The sequence below is a fragment of the Hyaena hyaena genome, unplaced genomic scaffold (assembly GCF_003009895.1).
Source record: "Hyaena hyaena isolate Hyena2069 unplaced genomic scaffold, ASM300989v1 scaffold_728, whole genome shotgun sequence".
In the NCBI taxonomy this organism is placed as follows: domain Eukaryota; kingdom Metazoa; phylum Chordata; class Mammalia; order Carnivora; family Hyaenidae; genus Hyaena; species Hyaena hyaena.
The window spans coordinates 171,721-195,721 of NW_024081362.1; the positions used below are offsets into that span (position 1 = coordinate 171,721).

Genomic DNA, 24,001 nt, shown 5'->3' on the forward strand with positions numbered 1-24,001 from the left:
GAAGAAGGGCGGAAATGGTGGGGGAAAGGGAGAGAGGCAAACCAGGAGAGACTCTTGAATGCTGAGAAACTGAGGACTGATGGATGTGGGGGGGAGGAGGGATGGGCATGGAGAAGGACACTTGTGGGGATGAGCACTGAGTTTTACGTGGAAACTAATTTGACAATAAACTATTTGTAGAAAAATAAAATAAAAATAAATAAATAAATTTCATTTTGTTTTGGGGGCACCTATGTGGCTCAGTTGGTTAAATGTTCAACTTGGCTCAGATCATGATCTGATCGTTTGTGGATTCGAGCCCTAGGTTGGGCTCTGTGCTGACAGCTGAGAGACTGAAGCCTGCTTCGGATTCTGTGTCTCCCGCTCTCTTTGCCCCTCCTACACTCATGCTGTCTCAAAAATAAAAAACCTTAAAAAATTTTTTTAATAAATTCATTTTGTTTTCCTTTTGTATTTCTTTTAATGTTTATTCATTTTTGAGAGTTCATGTGCATGTGCACAGTGCGGAAGGGGCAGAGACAGAGAGAGGAAGACACAGAATTTGAAGCAGGCTCCAGGCTCTGAGCTGTCAGTACAGGGACCAAAACAGGGCTTGAACCCATAAACCGTGAGATTATGACTTGAGCAAAAGTCAGATGGCTGAGCCACTCAGGCACCCCTTGTTTTTGCTTTTCTTAATTTTTGGCAAGAGCTATAGAATTTATTACTTCTGAATATACTTCTGAAGTATAATATATAGAAATCTTTAGTTCTATTTATTTATGAAGCCTCATTTATTTTCAATTTTGACCTCATTCTAAAATATTACAATAACCAAAGCCATTAATAACAAAAGTAGCATATAATGTCATCCATAAAGTAATTACTTAGCACAAAATCTTAAAAAGTTAATACAGTAAATACACAACAAGAGAGCCGTGAGGAAATAAATACTTAAGAAAATAGTGTAGCTATGCAAATCATGATCAAATATAGATACGATATATTTGCTTGTGGCTCTATGTTGTACATTATTTTTAAAAGAAAAGTTTAGGGGCACATGAGTGGCTCAGTTAGTTAAGCATCTCACTTCAGCTCAGGTCATGATCTCTCGGTTCATGGGTTCAAGCCGTGCATCAGGCTCTGTGCTGACAGCTCAGAACTTGAGCCTGCTTCAGATTCTGTGTCTCCATCTCACTCTTCCCTTCTCCCACTGCACTCTGTCTCTCTCTCTCTCAAAAATAATTAAACATTGAAAAAAAATTTTTTAAAAAGATATGTTTAATTTGGCTCACCTTCTATCTTCTTGGTATCTGACTGTTAAATCGTTAATAATCCCAACAAATACTAAAGGTATAGAAACTATGTAAGAAAACAGGTAACCCTGCATCAGGCAGGTTTTTCAGATCCACAGGTATAGTGCAAACGTATGTTTGTAATATATTTAGAAGTTATTAATAAATACCATAGAAGTAAAGAATGATATCAAGGATCTGCAGTTTAAAATAGTAAAGTGGTGCCTGGGTGGCTAAGTCGGTTAAGCATCCAATTATGGTTCAGGTCATGATCTCACAATTCGTGAGTTTGAGTCCCATGTCAGGCTGAGAGCTCGGAGCCTGGAGCCTGCTTCAAATTCTTTGTCTCTCTCTCTCTCTCTCTCTCTCTCTCTCTCTCACTCTCTCTCTCTCTCTCTCTCTGCCCGTCCCCAACTCATTCTCATTCTTTCTTTCTCTCTCCAAAATAAACATACATACATACATGAATGAATGAATAAAATAAATAAAATAGTAAAGTGAAGTCACATCAAAGAATTCTCCTCCAATATCCAATAAAATAAAAGGAAAACATGTACTGGCTAAGTGTCAGTACCAACACCAAATTTAAGAGATACTGACTCAAGAGTATCCTCATCTTTTCCTCCTCTTACTTGGAGGGCATAGAAATTGCTGATGAGAGAAGGGTACAAGAGAGGAAGTAAATGATAGGAAACTCTGATAAGCACAGAGACTCCAGTATACTATGGTGAACTGGGGGCCAATCTGAATCCCAACACAATCCTGTTATGGAAGCAGGATGTAATTATCACTATAAGTGTTCTATTTCAGAGAGTTCATTCTAACAAGAATCTCACAACAAAAAAGACTCATACCATTCCAGATAAATTCTCCACTTTTTCCCCCACCTCCTACTAAAAGTATAATAAAAAGGCTGTACTCATATTATAGCTCTTTGGGGAACACAGTGAGCCAAAGATGCAAAGTGAGTGAAAAGAGATGTATTCACACTACATCAGAGAACACAGAACATCACACACCAACCACATCAGAGAAAGTAGAACATCAGGTCAGGGCTGCCCACGTAAAGTCCTAGTAACATGGGGTAGAGGAAAGCATGAGAAGCACAGCAATTATGCAAACATACTACAGAAAAGAAAAAAGAAAAAAACAGAATCACAATGTAAGAAGGGAAAAAAAACCCCAGAGAACTCAATCTAGAAGATAATATATCAGAAGAAATGCCCTATGACTCTTTTCACTAAGGAATAAAAAGCACAAGCTATATAAAAATAAGGAGCTAGAAAAGCTAAGAAAAAAACTGAGGACCAAATAACTCCATTACAAACAGAGTTTAGCTCAAAACAGAAGAAAGGCTTGAGAAAAAACAGTTAATCCATAAAAGACCAAGGATCAGAATAATGTGAGAAAAGATACTTATGGATGACAAAAATGATCCAACAGAAAACATTTAAGTTCCTGAAACAGAATAGTATAGCACCTAACTGAATAGAATAATATTTAAAAATATAGTGTGTTAAGGGAGCCTGAGTGGCTCAGTTGGTTGGGTAACTGACTCTTGATTTCAGCTCGGGTCATGGTCTCATGGTTCGTGAGTTTGAGCCCCAAGTTGGGATTCTCTCTCTCCATACCCCTCCCCAACTTGTGCTTTTTCTCTCTCTCTCAAAATAAATAAATAAACGTAAAAAAATGTAATATGTTAAGATTTCTGTGAAATAAAGAGAAGACCTTCAGTTTATAAACAGATATAGTGTTACAAAAAAAACTAATACAGAATAATAAAAAACAAGAGATATTCTAGTTAAGGTATTGAACCTCAAATTTTAAAAAAAAAATCAAGTATTCAGAAAGTAAATAAGGGGGCAGAAATTAAGCTAGCCTCCAATTTCTCAACAGCAATGTTCAATGCCAGAAAACAGTGTCCTGAGGAAAACAAGTATGACACAAAAACAGGATAGACATCCAAGTGGTCCTTCAAGTATAAAGACTATGGACATGACTCACAAACATAACACACACAGGGAATATGATGCCAAAAAGCCTTTTTAAAAAAACTGCTTCTTGGTAAAATCCAGCAAGCTAAGGATGAATCAAAATAAAGAAATCAGAAATGGAGAAACTGTAACAGAGGAGTGACAATAAACTTAGAATACACCAAAATATAGAAGTGAGACTAAATAATTATAATTATAGAACAGAATATAAATGTTATAACATTATCTTTGATAATATAATAAGAAAAACAGAAAATCTGAAAGTGGGGAATGGGGAGGTAACAGGAAAAGTGGTAATATTAGCGGTTTTTTTCCTTCAAACAGATTAACATCTTTAAATCAAAACACAAAGTAAAATAAAGATTATAACCTTAATTTTTTAATAATGCTTTTTTACAATCTTAGAGAAATGTTTTAGGAAATAAAACTGCTTAAATGACCAAACATCTAAATTTAAGCAATTCCTTCCATTCTCTTATTTTCTTCTGTAAATCTGAGTAAAATTAATTTTTATGTGTGTATGTTGCACTATAATATGATCCTATTTTTCTAAAAAAATTAGATTTGTTTGTGAATTCACACATCTTTTTTTAATCAATTCTATTCACAAAAATATATCTGGAATGACAGTGTAATTTTAATGATAATTATTTTTGGTAGGTTTTGGGTAATTTTTCTACATTTTTCTTTGCATCTGCTATATTATTTCAATTCTTTATCATAAATATGTATTGTTCTTAAAAAAACAGTAACATTATTCTTTAAAAAAGGGGGGGGGAGAGGATAAAAGTGTATTAGAAACAAATGAAATGAGACATTTCCAAAGTCATTTCCAGTACCATAATTACAAGAACTTGCTAAGAGTTAACAAGCTACACAGAGAATTGGGGAGAGGGTGAAGGGAATAACATTAAACTGAATAAAAAACTTTGAGCCTAGGCTAAAAGAATTATCGATTACTGCATTTGAAACAATAACAGGTAACAAAAATAGTGACTTTACCTTTAGCTAGTAAAAATGTGATCCAAGAAGCTTTCAGCACCGACAGAGAGTTTATTTCAGTAGATATCCTAGTATACAAATAGAAAGCAGAAAAAAATTTTACTCTGACAGTCTTCCAACTATTTCTCTTTTCCTTTTATTTAATCATTTTGAGAGAGTATGCACACACAAGGGGTGGGTAGAGAGATGCAGAGAAGGAGAATACTAAGCAGGCTTCACAAGTGTGGAGTGACTGAGACACTCAGGCACCCCTTCCTTCTTTTTAAATTACAGGCCTATCACTTCTAGGCCTTTTGGCTAAGATCAGGTGTAGTATCTGTTCTTATCAGTTTAATGTTTTGTTTTGTTTTTTTAATTTATTTCTAGGAGAAAGAGAGAGACAGCGTGAGCAGGGGAGGGTCAGAGAGAGAGGGCGTCACAGACTGAAACAGGCCCCAGGCTCTGAGCTGGCAGTCAGCACAGAGCCCGATGCGGGGCTCGAACCCATGAACCGTGAGATCATGACCTAAGCGAAAGTCGGACGCTTAACCGACTAAGCCACCCAGGCGCCCCCTTATCAGTTTAAATTACAGGCCTAAGTTGACTGCGTAAGAGAATACAATCCACTTTAAATGCACAATTTACACATTAACTCAATTTGTCTCAATTTAGTTGTTTTTACCAGGTTATTATATTTACCAGGTTTTTTATATTTATTATATAAATTATATATATTTAAATATATATATAATATATAAAAATATATATATTATATTTATATTATATTTTACCAGGTTATTTATATTTAGCCCATGTAAAAAAAATATACAGAATACATTTTGTAAAGGAAATATTTAATATTTCAATTCTAGTCTAAAACTATGCACAAGAAGTGGTATTCTATGATGTACATGGTTTCCAATTACTTAATACTTTCTTGCTCTTTGTTTTCTAATTAAAATCAACACTTAAGCAGAAAAAGAAAGATTTGGGTGACTCTAGTTTGCCAATTTAACACTATGCTTTGATAACTTACTAGTATTAACAATTGGAATAGATTAATATAATTAATAAACATATAATTTCCCTTTACATCTTCAAGACCACTAATTCAGTGAGGCAGAAAATCTCATATACTACTCATTCCATTTCCAAAGAAAATCTCTAGAGCTCTTACATGGGTATGCTGTTGGGAGTATGTACTACACATTTCAAAAGATAATTTGAAATTTTTAATATACACTTTCACATTTACTCTTAGAAAAAAACTATGCTCTTAGTCTTAATAAAGTTAATAAAGTGTTTATAATGGACCCTCAAAAAAGATTTAGCCAGTGAATATGTATTTTCCCTGAGCTGGTGATATGTTGCACTGAATGAACTTTCACCCAATTAGTTCACCTTGGTAAAGGGCACATATTTCATACCATTTTCTTTGTAAGAAGGTAAGTAATCGGCACAGAGTTTAAATCTATGACCTTAATTTATGAAGTAGCATGCTATAATCAATCAAACTAACCCTGACATTATCAACATGTTTGGGATTATTCCAGAAAAACTATATTAAAAAAAAAAAAAAGACAGGGGCACCTAGGTGGCTCAGTGGTGTCCAAATCTTGATTTCAGCTCAGGTCATGATCTCATGGTTTATGAGTTCAACCCCCACACTGGGCTCTGTGTTGACAGTGCAGAGCCTGCTTGGGATTCTTTCTCTCTCCTTCTCTCTATGCTCCTCCCCTACTCACACTGTCTCTCTCAAAATAAGAAATAAACTCTAAAAATATTTTAAAAATTAAACAAGAAGATAAAAATAACATGCTCTGAAATACTTACAAACTGCCAGGTTGTGTCAAATATATATGTTCACATGTCCTAAAAGGAAAAAATTATTATTACCATTATAGCTTTTTAAAAAGTTACTTTTAAATTTTTTTCATAATTTAGGAATCAATTTTATCATGCTTTATTCACCTTATATCCAAAGTATACATTTTATTTTTCTTTTTTTCTCAGAAATGTACATTTAAAAGACAAAAAAGTACAACATTACAAATGTTAGTAAATTTTGTCAATACATGACATTTTACACATCAGTATTAATACTTAACTACAAAGGGACTGGACTCAATATGTGCATTTATAACTCAGAATATATTCTGCAATTAAATCTTGATCTATTTAGAATCCCAGATCAGGTCATAAAAGCTTATTTAACTATTAGTCTCACTAAAGTAACTCAACTTAAAAGTACTATAAAACCTGTTTGTTTAGGACAGTGATGGAGGAAAAATCTCCACAGACCTGCTCCCCAGTGTAGTAACTATAACTGGTTGAAATTATTTTAAAAATCATTTAAAGTCTCTGGAAGTTCTCCTAAGGGCATACAGCAAAAAAGGAAGCATTTCTTTATGAAAATCTACTAACTCTTGGTAAGAACAAAAATAGACTGTGGAATTCAAAGCAAAACTCACTTCCTTCTCCTCTCTAGGTCAGCATCATAAAGCTCTACACTGAGCAGGTACAGCCAAGACCCAGGACTCCCTCTCTCTGAGGCTCCTAGCCTGACTCTCACTCTGGGAAAGGAAGGTGACCAAAATTTCTAATAACCCCCAGCCTTGTATTGCAGAAAGTCTATCCCAGGCAAGAGAAGCTGGTAGGTCTGGAGCTCCCTTCCTCTACTTAGGCACCACTCATAGGGCAAAAGTTCTATTCCAGGCACAGCAGATCAAGAATATTGGGGGCACTGACTTCTTTTACCCCACTTAGTTCACAGTACACAGGTTCCAGATATGAAAGGCAATCTGAGAAGACAAAGGGCTACCAACTTTTCTCAGTGCCCTACTCTTAAAGTAGGAAATGACACTCTAACAGAAGAGGGACACTGTTCCCATTCTGACCAGTGGCACAGAAATGATGCCGAGGAGAGAGGCAAGTCTTAAGAATAAGAGTTCTGAAGCTCACTCCGAAGGAATTAACTTCATTTGGAACACAGTGTGGGGAATTTCAAGGCTAAATGCCAAGGAAAACAATGGAAATTTTGGTGGTGAGCATGTAAGAGGAGGCTAGCAATTCTATGAAAGCAAAGAGCTAAATTCTAGACCACTCAGGAGAGAACCAGGGAAAGAAAGAGCTAAGAAGAGGTCTCCTGGAAAAAACACAAGCCTCAAGGCTGACCTCAAAGACTATTCCTGCTAAGAGAGCCAATTTAATCAGATCATGCTGTGAAACAATTCGAGACCCAGACATTGTCAAAAACAGCAAAATAATCACTCAGCAATTAGTAGAAGGTAACAGGTAGGTATATCAACAAAGCGGTTAACTTAACCAGAGAGATCAGAGGAAAAAAAGGCTGTCAAAGAGAACCTCTTGAAAATGACTCACCTCAGAGTGACTGTGCACATGCCCAATGGCTACAATGAAGAGCAATATCAAAGGCTGCACACAGTGGGACAAATATACTTCACTGAAATAACACAGCTAGGCCACTAAACAAATAAAGAATGACAAGAGAAAAGCCACACAAGAAAGGAGAATCAGTACCTAGAGTTACCACAGTGTTACCAAAATGTTCAGTTTTCAAGAATAAAAGAAATATGCAAAGAAGTAGGAAAGTGTGAACTCTACATTGGCAAAAAGCAGGCAACAGATTGCATTCAAGAAAGCCCAGATGTCAGACTTAAAATGTTGACAAAGAAAGGCATTCTGATACTGTCTCATCCAATAGAGACTATCAATAAAGAGACATTATTTTAAAAGAACCAAATGGAAATTTGAGTGGAGAAGTACAACCACCAAAATGAAAAATTCACTAGATAGGCTCAACAGTAGATCTGAGCTGGCATAAGGAACAAACACTAAACTTGAAGATAGGTCAAAAGAGATTATGCTGTCTGAAGAACAAAGAGGGGAGAAAAAGAAGAAAAAGGGGCTCAAAAAATGTGAAACAACAAAAAAGAACTAATACATGTGTAATGGGAGTATCAGAAGTGGGTGGAGAGATAGCAGAAAAAAATATTTAAAGAAATAGCTGAAGGCTTCCTGAATCTGATGAAAAAAACATTAATTTACACATCCAAAACACAAACTCCAAGCAGGATGAATGTAAAGGAATCCCATACCCAGCTGTATCACAGCAGAAGTGTTAAAAAAGAGAAAAACAAGAAACAGCAAGAGAAAATGATACAGCATGTAGAAAGGAACCCAATAACATTAACAGCTGACTCCTCATGAAACGATGAAGATCAGAAGGCAGTTAAGATTACATATTCAAAGTGAGAAAAGAAAAAAAACTTAACCAAGAATCATATCCAGCAAAATTGTCAAGAGTGAAAATAAAATAGACATTACCAAACAATAATAGAGAATTTGTTGATAGCAGACTCACTAGAAATACTAAATACTAAATATTTCTCACAAGAAATACAAGAAGTTCTTCAAGCTAAAAACATGTAACCAAAGACAATAATTCATATCCACATAAAAAAACAAAGCACTGGAAAAGGTGTAAAGCACTGTAAAATTGTGTTATAAAAGATGGTATAGTTGCATATTTTTTCTTTCTTCTCATAACTGATGTGAAGCAACTATACAACATACGATGTATATAATTGTATTCTGGGGCCTATAACATATAGAAATGTAATGTATTTGCACAAAAGAGGTGGGTGGGATCAAAGCTGTGTTGGGGTAAACAAATGACCCTAGATGGTAAACCAAATCCACAGGAACAAATGAAGAGAAAAAGAAATGGTTTAATAAAACAATGTAACAAACTCTATAAATATACACTTGCTATTCTCTATGCTTTCAACTACTTTACAAGACACATAACACAAATGTCTTTAAACTGATAAATAAAATGTGGTAAAGCCATACAGTGGAATATGACTCCATAGTAAATAGTAACAAAGACTGAAACATGCTACAACATGGATAATCCATGAAAATATGCTAAGAAGCCAGTCACAAAAAAAATCTAAATAAAAAAATGTATACAGAGAAAATTACCATCTTATAATAAAAAGCAGTACCAAGGAAGGAATTTTTCTAATTATAGCAAAGATTTTTAATGTCTAATACATTGTTTAAATTGTAACTTAATGTAACTCAAAATAAAATGTTATCATACAGTAAAAGATAACTGCATTCAATATAAATCTATGCTAATATGGTAGCCACAAGCACTTATAGCAAGCTACTGAACACCTGAAATGTGGCTAGTGCAAACGAAGTTGTGATGTAAATGTAAATTACACACCAAAGTATTCAAAATTATTTAGTATGAGAGAAAGAATGTGAAATATTTCATTATTAACTTTTATACTGGTTTCATGTTTTCTCATTAAAATATAACTCATATAGGATAAAATTTACAATTTTAAAGTATATAAATTCAGTAATTTTAGTATACTCACTTTGTTTTGCAACCTTCACCATTAATTCCAGAATATTTCCATCACTCCCCAAATAAACCCCATGTCTATTAGCAGTACTCCTCATTCCTTGGCAATCACTAATTTACATTCTGTCTGTATGGATATGCCCATTTGGACATTTCATATAATGGAATATACGGTCTTTTGTGTCTGGCTTCTTTCACTTAGCTTAATGTTTTCAAGGTTCATCCATGCTGTAGTATCTAAAAGTACTCCATTCCCATTTACGGCCGAACAATAAAATAATCCACTTTTTGGCTATTATGATAAGGTTGCTATGAACATTTAGGCACAAATTTTTGTGTGAATTATACATGTTGAAATGAGGTATTTTGAAATATATAGGTTGAATAAAATGTTAAAATTAATTTCACTTGTTTCTTTTTATTTTTTGTCACGTAGCTACTAAAATATTTAAAATGCATGGCTTACATTATTATATTCCTCTATGACAGCATTAATGAAGCTAACGACTTGAAAAGCTACCATTTATTATACACTTAATATGTGCTGGAAAGTGAGCTAACCAGTAATATTGTTTTATTTAATTCTCACAATTACCTTGTAAGGAAAGTATTACTGGCTAGATTTTAGATTGAAATTGAGGTTTAGAGAAGTTAAGTAACTTTTCCTAACTCACACAGCCAGTAAATGGCTAAACTAATATTCATACTTAGATGTGTTTAGCTTTTTTAAAGTTTAAAAAAAATCATATTGTCACATATATTAGCATACAGATGTACACAGTCTGCTCTGAAATGAACAGGCTTTGATACCACAGTTAATTTTCCTAATTTCTCTTCAGAAAAAGATAACAAATAAGATAGAAAAAAAACCCTGACAATCCACTTATCTCATATAACTAGTTCATAAAAATTCTAAATCCCTTTTACAAAGGCCCAAGTGATCTTTTAAGGCCAAATCTGCCATTCCCAGCTCAACAATCATTCAATGCCATCCCCTGCAAGGCAAAGTCCAAGCTCACAATCAGTCTGAACTCTTCCTACCTTTCAGCCATCAGCAAAATTGAAGTACATAATGCTACTGCTTTATCTTTGTATACATGTGAATCCCTCTGCCTGTGAAGCTCAGTCCCACTCCTACACATTTTGCTTGGTGAATTTATCCTTCAGCATTTTCAGACACTGTGTTTTATACGTTTTACTTGATCAAAAGCACCCTGTAATTACCCTCGTCACCCTTGAACATACAAAATATTTTGCCCACTATATAATTTCTACTTCTCATATAAAATCCTCTTCAAGAGATCATATGCATTACTGCACTTATTTTTATTAAAAAATATAATTTATTTACTATAAGCTTGATAATCATAGTGTCAAAGATTTTGTATTGCCAGCATCTAACATGTAACTGAATACTAAGATCAACTTTCTTAATGCTTATAGTTCCTTAATTTATTTGCAATAAAATAAGCTGACAGCTAAAGATTCTTAAAGTATATTCTACAAAACACTATTTCTAGAAGAGTCTGATTGATGTTAAATACATATAAACAAATATTAGTAGCCTAATAAATTTAGGAAATGATGAACTCAAAAACAGTTTCAACATATTTTATTATATAGGACTTTTAAGAATCCTGAGTTGCCAGTGTATGACTCTTTAAGGAGGGATATAGTATATATAATTTCCCAAATTGGGTCAGAAATATTTTTTTGTTTGAAAAATATTCATGGAAAGGCGTCTAGATGGCTCAGTTGGTTAAGCATCCAACTTTGGCTCAGGTCATGATCTTGTGGTCCATGTGTTGGGCTCTGTGCTGATAGCTCAGAGCCTGGAAACCTGCTTCAGATTCTGTGTCTTCCTCTCTCTGCCCCTCCCCGACTCGTGCACGCGTGCACACGTGCTCTCTCTTTCTCTCTCTCTCCTCCTCTCCCTCTCTCCCTCCCTCTCTCTTAAAACTAAACATTTAAAAATTTTTTTTTAAATATTTGTAGAGACGCACCTGACTGACCATCAACTGAGCATGTGGCTCTTGCTCTGGGGGTCATGAGTTCAAGCTGCATATTGGACACAGAACTTACTTAACGGAAAAAAAAAAAACAATAACAAAAAACCTCTGTGCAAAGTTTTTTGTTGGCATTGGACTCAGCACTGTCTGCATTATCTCCTTTAGTACATTAAAAAACCTAAGAGGATAGGTTTTTTATCAACTCAGTTTACACATTACAAAACTAAGCACTTAAGTTAGATAACTCGCTTGTCCAATACCACACAGTACATGTTGGAGCCCAAAGTAGCACACAAATCTGGCTGACTCAAAAGATTCCATTCTCTTCAACATTAAGCCCTACTGGAGCCTCGTTTTTTTGGGAGAGCATCATACCAAAGTACTGTTTTAGGGAAAAATTTTTGGGAATTCTGATCTTGTGCCCTGTTAACTAACCTGAAATAGCTAGTGTTTACATAGGCCTAAAGGAAAAACATAAGACATGGAGGTAGGAAGAACCCAAGTACTTCAGAATTATCCATGTAATATTCAACTTTCTTTTTCTTCTAACTTTCTTTCCTAACTTTCCCACAAGAATCATAAATAAAATGTATCACTAGAAAGTATATAGGGTTAAAAGGTAAAACAGAAATAAATATTTAAGTAGATTTCTGATCTCAGACAGCAGAACAAAAAACCTAGAAGTATCTAATTAAAATTTTATAGCAGGAAAAAAATCAGGACTGCATTTGAAATCATTCTCACTAAAATTCTATTGTCTAGTAATTACCGGATAATTATAGATTTTGAGGTGCTATTCTTTACAGAAAATATTTTACTTAAATATTGGCTTAGAGAAGTTTTCACTTAATTATATTGGTGACATATCCTCTTTAAAAATGTAAGTTACTCTGGGGTACGTGGTGGCTTGGCTGGTTAAGAGTCCGACTTCAGCCCAGGTCATAATCTCATGGTTCGTGGGTTCAAGCCCAGCATCAGACTCTCAACGGTCAGCACAGAGCCCACTTTGGATCCTCCTACCCATTCTCTTTGCCCTTCCCTCACTTGAGCTCTCTCAAAAACAGATAGACAGACAAACAGACAGATAGGGGCGCCTTGGTGGCTCAGTTGGTTAAGCATCTGACTTCGGCTCAGGTCATGATCTTGTGGTTCGTGAGTTCGAGCCCCACGTCGGGCTCTGTGCTGACAGCTAGCTCAGAGCCTGGAGCCTGTTTCAGTTTCTGTACCTCCCTATCTCTCTGACCCTCCCCTGCTCACGCTGTCTCTCTCTCTCTCCAAAATAAATAAAACATTAAAAAAATTAAAAATAAATAAAACACATTTAAAAAAAGAACAACAACAAATGTAAATTACTCATACAAAATTTTGGTTAACACTTTGGTATTTCTTTTCCAGTCTTTATTCAATGCATTAGTGCCTAAGATTCTTCCTCCTGTAACTATTGTAACCACAGTATATCCTGCTTTATTAACATCAGAAGCATTTTTCCCATGTTGTTATTATTCTTCATCAAATTCTATTTTATATTTATTTAACATTAAAAGCAATTTCCCTATATTATTCCTCAAATTTTATTTTGCATTTATATTTAGTGTTTAGACAATACTAATGATATTTTACTATTTATTTCAGTCATGCAGAAATAAAGTATTTCCAGTTTTTTGTGGTTTAAATAATACTGCAATAAAAATCACTAAGTTTTGTATTTAAGCTTATCCTTATTCTTATGATAAGCTTCAAGATATGAGTAAAAAGGCTGTGAACAATTTTAAGGGATGGAAAAGCATTTAGAAAAATCCCACCTGGTTAAAAAAGAAAATAATTATATATACAGTATAATGTGCCCTATATAAAACAATATCCAAGAGAGAGAAACATTCTAAATATGAAAATTTATTATCTCCAATATTAAAACTTGGGGTGATTCATATTTTCTTTTTTATGCTCTTCTGTGTTTTTCAAGTACTTTAGTCTATATTCCTTGAAAATTAATTTTTATTATAATAAAAACACCTTTTTTACTGAGAAAAGAGCTTTACTAAAGAAAAAGGAAAATAATGATGGCTAATGCTATCATATTACAATTAAAAATTAGGAGCAAGAGAAATTCCTTCAACAGCCCTAAGCCAATCCTGAGTTTTCTCTCCACCTGTCTTATTCTCTCACTTTTGAAGTTTTAGTGACATACAAACCAAAAAGAAGGAAAGGGAAAATAGATGCATCCTTCTGAGAAGATGCTTCTTTCCAGCTCTATATCCATACTCCTTCTCCCCAGAATACTTAAGGATATGCCTCTTTTTCCCCTCTTCCTTTACTACTATTTACCTAAAATATTAACTTTCATATATTTTTACCTTAGAGAAATGAGCCCCTTAAATGGACACAGTAACAGGCACATGCCAGATTTCGCATTGTACCCAATGGCAGTGGGGACCTAGATGAAAAATGTAGTAAAAACTCAACCCAACTTTATCTGAATTTCATCTTTCTCCCAGTTGAAGAGTAATGAAAAGTCTTCTAAACCACCACTGAGAATACAAATCATAGCTTGGCAGTATCGGTCAGGTACACCTTCTACTACGTGTCTTCTCCTTCTAAACTAAAGAACACCATTAGGAAGAAGTTTAAATTTAAAGGTCACTCTTGCATTGTGAACTAGAAGTCTTCCGGCAGAGAAAAGTAAAGTGGGAACTAAGCTTAGAGTTTGTTAAAGCAAATGAGAAATATGAAGGACCATAATACAGTTTTAGAGGAAACATTCAGAATATGTATAACTGAATATAAAAGAAAGCGAAGAACCAAAAAACAAACAAACAAACAAAAAACCCCACCAACCTAATAGCAAAGGGGACAAATCTAAGGGGGAATATCCAGTAGCATTACTAAACAGAGTTCCCAGATGGAATCTAATCATCAACAGTAACATGAAAAACTGGGGGATAATCCTAATAGTATTTCTACTTTACCTTTCCAATTTGCTGTAGAGTGCACACAATACGTTATACTTCTTTGACAGTCTTGACACAGCATTATCAACTTTGGTACTTGTATCAACTTCTTTTAGTAAATCAAAGAATTTGTATACACTAAAAGAAAATAACAGAAAAAAGTGAATCTGTAACTGAAAAAAAAAATATTTTATTTCATTTACAAAGCATAGACATTTCACTTCAAAAGTTTACTAGCTCTACACCAAATCGCTATTATATTCTTTGGAAGGAATTACTTTTTGCATTTTACTAGAATTTGAAAAGTAAAAATCAACTAGCTTCAACTTATACCCCTGTATCTGTATACCTATGTCTACATTTATACCAAAAAAAAAGGGTTATGAAGACATATACATATTTATTTCCATACCTAACCATATATTTAGAAAATCATAAGTTCACATCTATTTATCTAATTCCAACATAAAACCACATGGTTCATTTCAGTGTTTCCCTTTCCATATTTATAACTCTTCTTTCACAGTGAGAAACCTGGGATCTACTTATCTTTATTTACTCATTTTGTCAATCCCCCTGTATGTAACTATCTTCCATCTCCAAAGCTATCCCCTCTCCCATATGAGCACTCTCCTCTCCTGCTCAGACTGACTCCCCAACCAAGACTGCCCTCACCCCTCCATCTTCTTCACCCTAGTAGACTTCTGACTCCCCTCCCAAGACTGCCCTCACCTCACATGTGGTGCCATGACTCCCTACAATGGCTGTCTACTCACCCTGCTTGGTCTCTGACACTGCACACCAAGCAGCCCAGATCATAACCCCCACCCACAACCACACCCATGTGAAGGCCCTCCTCATCCCATTTGGTCTCTAACATCCTTCTGAGACCCCATGGCTCTCCCCTATCACAGATGCACATATCTACTTTCTTCACACCCCCCCTTATTGGTTTTGGGATTGAATTGTTGGGGAAGGGAAAAGAAAAACTGATTAAAATGTTTAAGTTATTTAAATAATCTCTTAAAATAATTTTTGTTTCCTATAAAAAATTCATCTATGTGAAATATTAATACATTTTTCACCGATGACAAATAGGGCACTAAAAACAGCAATCATCAACTGCACCTCACATGCTCATTTCTAATCAAGCTTGCCTAAGGAATTATACCAAATAAAGCTAAGTGAACTAAAGGGTAGTCACCAGACCCACCCATAAGCTGTCTAGCAACTAATGAGTTATAGGTTTCCTTCCTAAATGGACTGAACCACTCAGACATTTATGCTGAGAACTGTCAAAATCAAAACTTCAGATTATTAGCAGAGGGCAAAGAACCCAAAAGAAGGTTATTAAAATCCTCATGATATAGAAGGCCTGGGGCAGCCATGACAAGCTATGTGGAACAAATAAAGAAGGAGAAATAATATGAAGTAAATAATCATGATTCTGCTCAGGAGAAAAAAGAAGAAGTAAATGTATAGATACCTCCAGAGGGGGAAAAAGAAATCAATCTCAGAATATCATTTATTCAAGAACCATTCTCAGCTCCAGTATGGAGCACCATGGAAACTGAACTGTTACTAGGAAACTTAATTGAGTATTCCTTCTGTAGCCCTCTTATGAAGGGAAGAGAAGGGAAGGCTACAGGGAGGTACTTTAAATATGGCATAAAAAGCCATAATTAAAACACAGATCCTTAAATAACTATTCTAAAGCAGGGCTCCATGAATTGATACTGGTTTGTTATCTGTCCACAATTAAATTGAGAGTAAACATATAAAAACTTTTATGGCAATTTAACACTAATGTTATGCCTGCTAAATATAATAATTAAAAATCTGGGCTTGTGGTTGCTGTAAGGTTTTTATTTCATTTTTTTGGTAATTAATTGATATTATGTATTTTTAAATGTCAGTCTAAGATATACTGAAGAAAAAAAGTCCTTTATCAAAGTACATTTAAGAAGCAGGGGTCTTGGGGTGCCTGGGTGGCTCAGTTGGTTAAGCATCTGACTTTGGCTCAGGTCATGATCTCACAGTTTGTGGGTTCAAGCCCCGCATCGGGCTCTGTGCTGACAGCTCGCTCAGAGCCTGGAGCCTGTTTTGGATTCTGTATCTCCCTCTCTCTCTGACCCTCCCCTGCTCACACTGTCTCTCTCTCTCTCAGAAATAAATAAAGAATATTTGAAAAATTAAAAAAAAGATGCAGGGGTCTAAATAACATTCTTGTATAATTATTAGAACACAGAGATGCCCTAAGAAAAAGTTATAACAAATCATTACTACATTTACTTTAGGGAGATTATTTATGACATGCCCAATTATAAACAGTGTTCTTATGAATACTCAGGAAAAAAGTACAGGAAAAGCTTTTCCAGGAAAATTCTTTCATCTTAGAGATAAAAGATGTATCAGCTTTTCTCTGTCATATTTAATAGTCAATAAATAACTATATAACACTGTATTACAGCCATCTATTTAATTTTATCTTCCCCACTGAACTTTGTTGAGATCACAGACTATGTCTTACCTGTATATCATTAGAACCAAGCAGGGTACCTAACAGTTGTTCCAGTTTCCTTTTCTTTTTTTTTGTAGGGGAAGGGCATGGAGCGGTGGTCTACAGAAGGAAAGAACTCAAGACCTCAACAATACCTATGGTCAAGTTATAAATGCTGACTCTATGAACTACTCACTTCTCTATTCGCTAAAAGTTATTTAATTCTCATAACTCTATAAAGTAGCTAATAATTTTCAGTCACTTTACAGATGAGGAAACTGAGACTTAATAAAGCTAAGTAATCTGCTCCAAGTCATACAGCTTATAAATCAACAGAGACCAGATTAAAACTCGCTCTGTCTTAACCAAAACATCCATATTCTTTTCAATCCTTTAGGCCAGATGAATCATCTAGGTAGATGAAACATCTATCACGTGAATATAGAAATTAATGTTGAAATTTGCTTACGTATTTTTCAGCTATATAAAAAATATTCTGATTTAGGGATTTTATGAATAAATCTAAACTGAAATCTGAGAGGGAAACCAATTCTAATCCAACAGGCTAAATATGATATACAGTATTATGCTGAATGAAATAAGTTGGTCAGAGGAGGATAGATATAAGTTTTCACTCATATATGTCTCTTGAGAAACTTAACAGAAGACCATGGGAGAGGGAAGAGGAAAAAACCCGTTACAAACAGAGTGGGAGAGAGAGGAGGCAAACCACCCCTCTTAAATATAGAGAACAAACTGAGAGTGGATGGGGGAGTGGAGGAGAGGGGATAGTGGGTGATGAGCATTGAGGAGGGCACCTGTTGGGATGAGCACTGGGGTTGTTTGTAAGCCAATTTGATAAGTTATTCATAAAAATAAATAAATAAATAAGAATAACAAGGTCTTTGTTTTGATATTACATTTAGAGGCAGTAAGAAAAAGTTACTGAAAATGTAATAATTTATCTCTTTATATAAAACACCAATTATGTTAAATTCTAGATGATTTTACCCAAGAAGAAACATACACTACTATCTTCTGGTAAAATTATTTACTGTTACATTTTGTAAATACACTGCAAATGAAATGACTGGAAGTCCCACAAACTATCTGCTCAGGATAAAGTTCAGGAGTTACTAGAAACAAATTAGTAAGTTCTTCTTTTAAGTATAAGGCTTATAAACTCAACAACAAACATTAATTACTACAGCAACTATGGACACTCAGCTAAACATACAGTCTCAAAAAGCATATAATTATACATATATTACATTAAGCAATCTTAAACATTAATAAATCTTAGCTAAATTCCTTTAAGATAGACTTATACTGCTTTTGTAAGTTTTAATCTAATAAGTCTACATTACAAACCCTTGTTCTTTTTGTCCTTGTTCTTTTCCTAGCTACAACTAGGAAAGTTCTAGAGACTGAGAGACATGATGAAAATTTTCCCAGGACACAAACTGCGATATTCTTGAGAAAGTGCAACATAAATATACATTCATTGAGACTCCATGAGAGAAAGACAGTTCACTAGTTGACCTAAGTCTTTTAAAAGTTATATTTAATTTTAACATTTCTCACTAATTCTCTAAAGTCTATTAAGAAGAAAGTTCAGAAATACTTATCTTTAATGGCAGAGGCCTATATTGATGTAAGAAAGTTTACCTGGTTTCTATGTTTTTTTGTAGCTCAGTAAAGGTGAATGGCATCTCATCTAGGTCAACTGCTGCAATAAAGATACAGATTCCCCACAGTTCCTTTTTCCTTTGAACAGAACCCTCCTGGGTACAAAAACAAACATAAGATTCAAATATTTCATTAATCATTCACACACTGGATACTATATTAAAATTGTATTATATGATGATTTTTTCTTATTCAATTTAAACTTGCTTTTAAATCCTTATAATGGCTTATACTTGAAGGTATTTAATTCTACACTAATAAAAAGTCTTTAATTTTATATTATAAGGCAAAAAAAATACTAGAAAGATCAAAAGTTAAATTATAACTTTCTGTGAAAAATTGAGGGGTCAGTTCTCTGAAGTAAGTATTTTCATTTTTCAATAATTCAAGGTCATCAGATCCAACGTAAAAGATTTCTGAGTTCATAACATACATTGTTCTTAAAAAAAAAAAAAAAAAAAACAAGCCTACTTTCTTATTTGATTATCTTCACTTTGCTCTGATTCACTTTTTTGTCAATCTATTCACTCAAGTATTTTTTTTAACCTCATGAAATTCATATCCCTCTGTGCTGTAATTGCCTCCTTTATAAAATGGAAATAAGAATACATATCTCACTTAGTAAAAATTAAGTGAGATTATATACATAAAGCTCTTAGAATAATGTCTGACATATAATTAGTCTCCAATGAGTAATGGCTACGATTATCATTAGCGTATTTTTTCATGATCATTAGAATACTTTTGGTGTGCCTGGGTGGCTCAGTAGGTTAAGCGTCTGACTTCAGCTCAGGTCATGATCTCACAGTACGTGGGTTCAAGCCCCATGTCCGTCTCTGTGCTGACAGCTCAGAGCCTGAAGCCTGCTTCAGATTCTGTGTCTCCCTCTCTCTCTCTCTCTGCTCTTCCCCCTCTCATGCTCAGTCTCTCTCTCTAAAAATAAATAAACATAAAAAAAATTTTTTTAAAAGAATACTTTTTCCCCTAAAATATGTATAATTTTCTAAATATGTAAGTTTTGTAGGTAAAACTTGATTACATTAGACTGCAAACAAAAGAAGAACCAAATTAAGTGATAGTCTATTCAACTGGAACAATTTGCTTACTCTTAATTGGAGGTTACAACAGAGCTGAAAAATTTATGATGCAATTTTACACTGTTTGGAAATCTCAATTATATATAAACTTTAGGAAAAGAACTGTTCTGCATTTTAAAAAGAATTTTACTGATAATAAAAAGCATTTCATTATCTAACTCTAAACTTTTCCTTAATTTTAGCTACCTGGAAATAAATATTTTTTATTTAAGTTTTGTTTTAATTCCAGTAGAGTTAACATACAGTGTTATATTAGTTTCAGGTGTATAATACAGTTATTCAACAATTCCATATGTCACCCAATGCTCATCAGGACAAGTACACTCCCAATTCCAATCACTTTTATTTTTTTTATTTTTTTTAATGTTTTATTTATTTCTAGGAGAGAGAGAGAGAGAGAGAGAGACAGCGTGAGCAGGGGAGGGTCAGAGAGAGAGGGAGCCACAGACTCCGAAACAGGCTCCAGGCTCTGGTGAGACCATGACCTAAGCGAAAGTTGGACGCTTAACCAACTGAGCCACCCAGGCGCCCCTCCAATCACCTTTTTAACCCATCCCCTCTCCTCCCCTCTGGTAATCATCAGTTTGTTCTCTATAGTTAAGAGTCTATTTCTTGATTTGTCAGGGTTTTTTTTTTTTTTGCCATTGTTTTGTTTCTTAAATTCCACAATATGCAGAAATCTGTTGCATTTCTATACAAATATTCTGTACAAATATTTTAAAACTTAAAACTATACACTCACTAGAATGGTTAAATTAAAAAGACTGACAATCTAGTTCAGATGACAAATAGTTGATAATGATGTAGAGGAGCAAGGAATACTCATATACTGCTGGTGAACATATAAAATGGTACAACCATTTTGAAAAACAATTTGGTAAGTTCTTACAAAGTTAAGTATATACTTTCCATAACACTTAGCAATACCACTCCCAGATATTTATACCCAAGAGAAATGGAAACTTTGTACATGAATGTTAATAACAGCTTCATTCATAAAAACCAAAAGTTAGAAATGCCCCAATAACCAAAAACTGGCGAACAGATAAACTGTGGTATAGCCATACAGTGGAATGTTATTCAACAATAAAAACGAAAAGTACTAATAAAGACAACATAAACCTCAAAATTATTACATGAAAAAAAGAAAGAGAAAAAAGGGTAAATCCTGTGTACTGTGTTCTTCCTTTCCTACAAAATTCTAGAAAAGGCAAAATTAATCTTTAATGGCAACAAGTAGTTCAGTGGATGCCTGGGGACAGAAGTGGAGGTGTTTGACAACAAAGGAAAGGAGAAAACTTTCTGGAACAAAAATTTCTATACCTTAATTAATGGTGGTAATTACATGGTTAAATGCACTTATCAAAACTATTGGGGCACCTGGGTGGCTCATTTGTTTAAGCATCCAACTTTGGCTCAGGTATGATCTTGCAGTTCATGAGTTTGAGACCCCCAATGCACTCTGTGCTGACAGCTCAGAGCCTGGTGCTTGCTTCAGATTCTGTGTCTCCACCTCTCTGCCCTTCACCACCCCCCCCACCTGCATGCGCGCTCTCTCTCTCTCTCTCAAAACAAGTAAACATTTAAAAAATAAAAAACACTTAGGGGACAGAGTCAACATGTCAGAGAAGTAGGGGGACATGAAGTTCCCTCGCCCCTCAAACACAGCAATATTGAGGCCAGAAGACTTGGAATTCCAGGAATCTGGAATTTCCAGGGGCCCACGGATACAACTTGGCAGGCCATAGGTGTATGATCATGAATTGGGAGAGATAAAACAGATTACAAAGGCATGGAGGAGAGGGATCCCCTTCTATGGAGAGACAAAGAGAGAAGGAGAGGCTGTGGGAGATTTTATTTAGACAAGAGAAAAACCTTTCCAAACCATGGTCTAGGGAATGGAAAAAACAGAACCAATTTCTAATTTGCAAACAGCCTTAGGAGTGACCATCAGGGTTGCAGGCCTTTCTCCAGACTGGGGCCTGCTGCCCTGTACACGTGCCTGGCAGAAGGGGAGCTGTCCAAGGCTCGGTAGCAAGCTGAGAGGCACAAAGAGAGCAGTCCCCTCCCTTGAGTGTTGGGAAGAAGTAAATAGCCACTCCAAGGACAAAAGACCCTTCAGGCACCCACCAGCCAGAAGCCCTTTGTCAGCTGGGTGGAGTGGCACTATCCTGGAATGGGGAGAGGCGAGGCAGGATCCTTTAAGACACTGGGGTTTGAATCCCAGCCAAGTGCCTTGGAGGCACAGGAGACCGTGGAGCAAGACAAACCAGCCCATTCATGCCTGTGCAGCACTCTGAGGACTGCCTGAACAGAGTGGTATGGGACACCCTGTCTGGGGAGGAGAGACTACGATATCGTCATTTTTCTCCCCATACCAACAAGTTTGGGCTTCAGGGAACAGGAGAGCAGGCTCACAGTGGAGGCGGGACCCACGTATACCACACCATGCCCCTCCCACTCTGTAACTGCTATGTATCTGAGCAAGATTGACACTGATCGAACCAGACAGACCATCCTCCAGACCAGCACAGCGACTGGTGACAGAGCACCATCAGATATTGGTCCAGCCGTTTTGCATTTTCTGACTGGATTCATGGTCAAGTGTGTGTGTGTGTGTGTGTGTGTGTATATATGTGTGTGTATATATATACACGTGTGTGTGCATATATGCACGCGCGCACACACACACACACACACTTTTTAAAATTTCTTTTCTTCCTCTTATTTCTTCCCTTCTCTATTCTGGTTATGGTTTTGTTTAAGTAGACCTTTTTAATCTATTCTTTTTATACCTCTTCTGTATCTCTTCTATATTTTCCCCTTTCTCTCTCGGAATGAAGCCATACAGTTTCTCTGATTTTCTGCCTGGTCAATTTTCTTTTTCTTTCCCCCCCCACCCTTTTCATTTCTCTCTTTATATGGGATAAGGCTTTTTCCACCACCCCCACTTTTTTAAATTTTTTCCAGGGTTACTTCAATGAACAAATCAAAGCACACCTGGTGGAAAGTCCAAATCACCACTACAAGTAGGGAGATAGACCAACCAGAGTCACAACAACAGAGTGCATGCAATACACTCCCAAAATATCTGAATGGCCAGGGCCTGGACAGTGTATGACCCTTTTTAATATAGTAGTGCTCACAGATGCAGGACACATAACAAGCTATTAAAACACATAAAGGGCAGAAAACTAGCCAAAATGATGAAATGGAAGAATTCTCCTCAGAAGAACTTCCAGGAAGAAAGGACATATAGAAAATTTCTCAAAACAGATATAAACAATATATCTGATCAAGAATTTAGAATAACAGTCACAAGATTAATAGCTGGGCTTGAAAAAAGCATAGAAGACAGCAGAGAGTATATTCCTGCAGAGATCAAGGAAGAAATAGTGCCGAAGAATTTAGAAATGCTATATATAAGGTGCACAAGAACTAGATGCAGTGACAGCAAGGATAGAGAAAGCAGAGGAGACAATAAGTAAAATAGGAGATAAAATTATGGGAAATGATGAAGCCAAGGAAACGAGAGGTAAGAAAATACTAGTCCATGAGGGGAGAATTAGAAAATTAAGTGCTTCAATAAAATGTAATACTATCCATACCAAAGGAGTTTCAGAAGGAGAGAGAAAAAAAGGGGCACAAGATTTACTTGAACAAATTATAACTGACAACTTCCCTAATCTGGGGAAGGAAGCAGACATCCAAATCCAGGAGGCATAGAAAACTCCCTTCAGATTCAACAAGAATAGGTCTTCACCATGGCATCTCACAGTGAAACTGGCAAAATACAAAGATAAAGAGAGAACTCTGAAAGCAGCTAGGGACAAACAGGCCTTAACCTACAAGGGTAGACACATAAGGGTAGTACCAGACCAGTCCACTGAAACTTGGCAGGCCAGAAGGGAGTGGCAGGAAATATTCAATGTGCTTAATAGTAAAAATATGTAGACAAGAATCCTTTATCCAACAAGGCTGTCATTCAGAATAGAGGGAGAGATAAAGGCTCTCCGAGGCAAAAACTGAAGGAGTTGGTGACCACTAAACCAGCCCTGCAAGAGATCCTAAGGGGGATTCTGTGAGTGGAATGCTACAAAGACTACAA

The 24,001-nt window shown here is 35.4% G+C and overlaps 1 protein-coding gene and 1 non-coding gene across 2 annotated transcripts in view; one reads left to right on the top strand and one right to left on the bottom strand.

The window, feature by feature from the left end:
- RB1 (RB transcriptional corepressor 1) overlaps positions 1–24,001 on the bottom strand; it is a 176,090-nt gene that overhangs the window by 107,600 nt on the left and 44,489 nt on the right. The window contains exons 3-6 of the mRNA XM_039218016.1: positions 18,776–18,891; positions 14,626–14,745; positions 6,083–6,121; positions 4,271–4,338 (exon numbers count right to left, since the gene is read on the bottom strand). Of these exons, the coding sequence (XP_039073947.1) occupies positions 4,271–4,338; positions 6,083–6,121; positions 14,626–14,745; positions 18,776–18,891 (343 nt within the window). The remainder of the gene's footprint in view (positions 1–4,270; positions 4,339–6,082; positions 6,122–14,625; positions 14,746–18,775; positions 18,892–24,001) is intronic.
- Positions 4,548–4,742, top strand: LOC120220845. Its single transcript, XR_005525672.1, has one exon. It is a non-coding gene; the product is annotated as a U2 spliceosomal RNA (small nuclear RNA).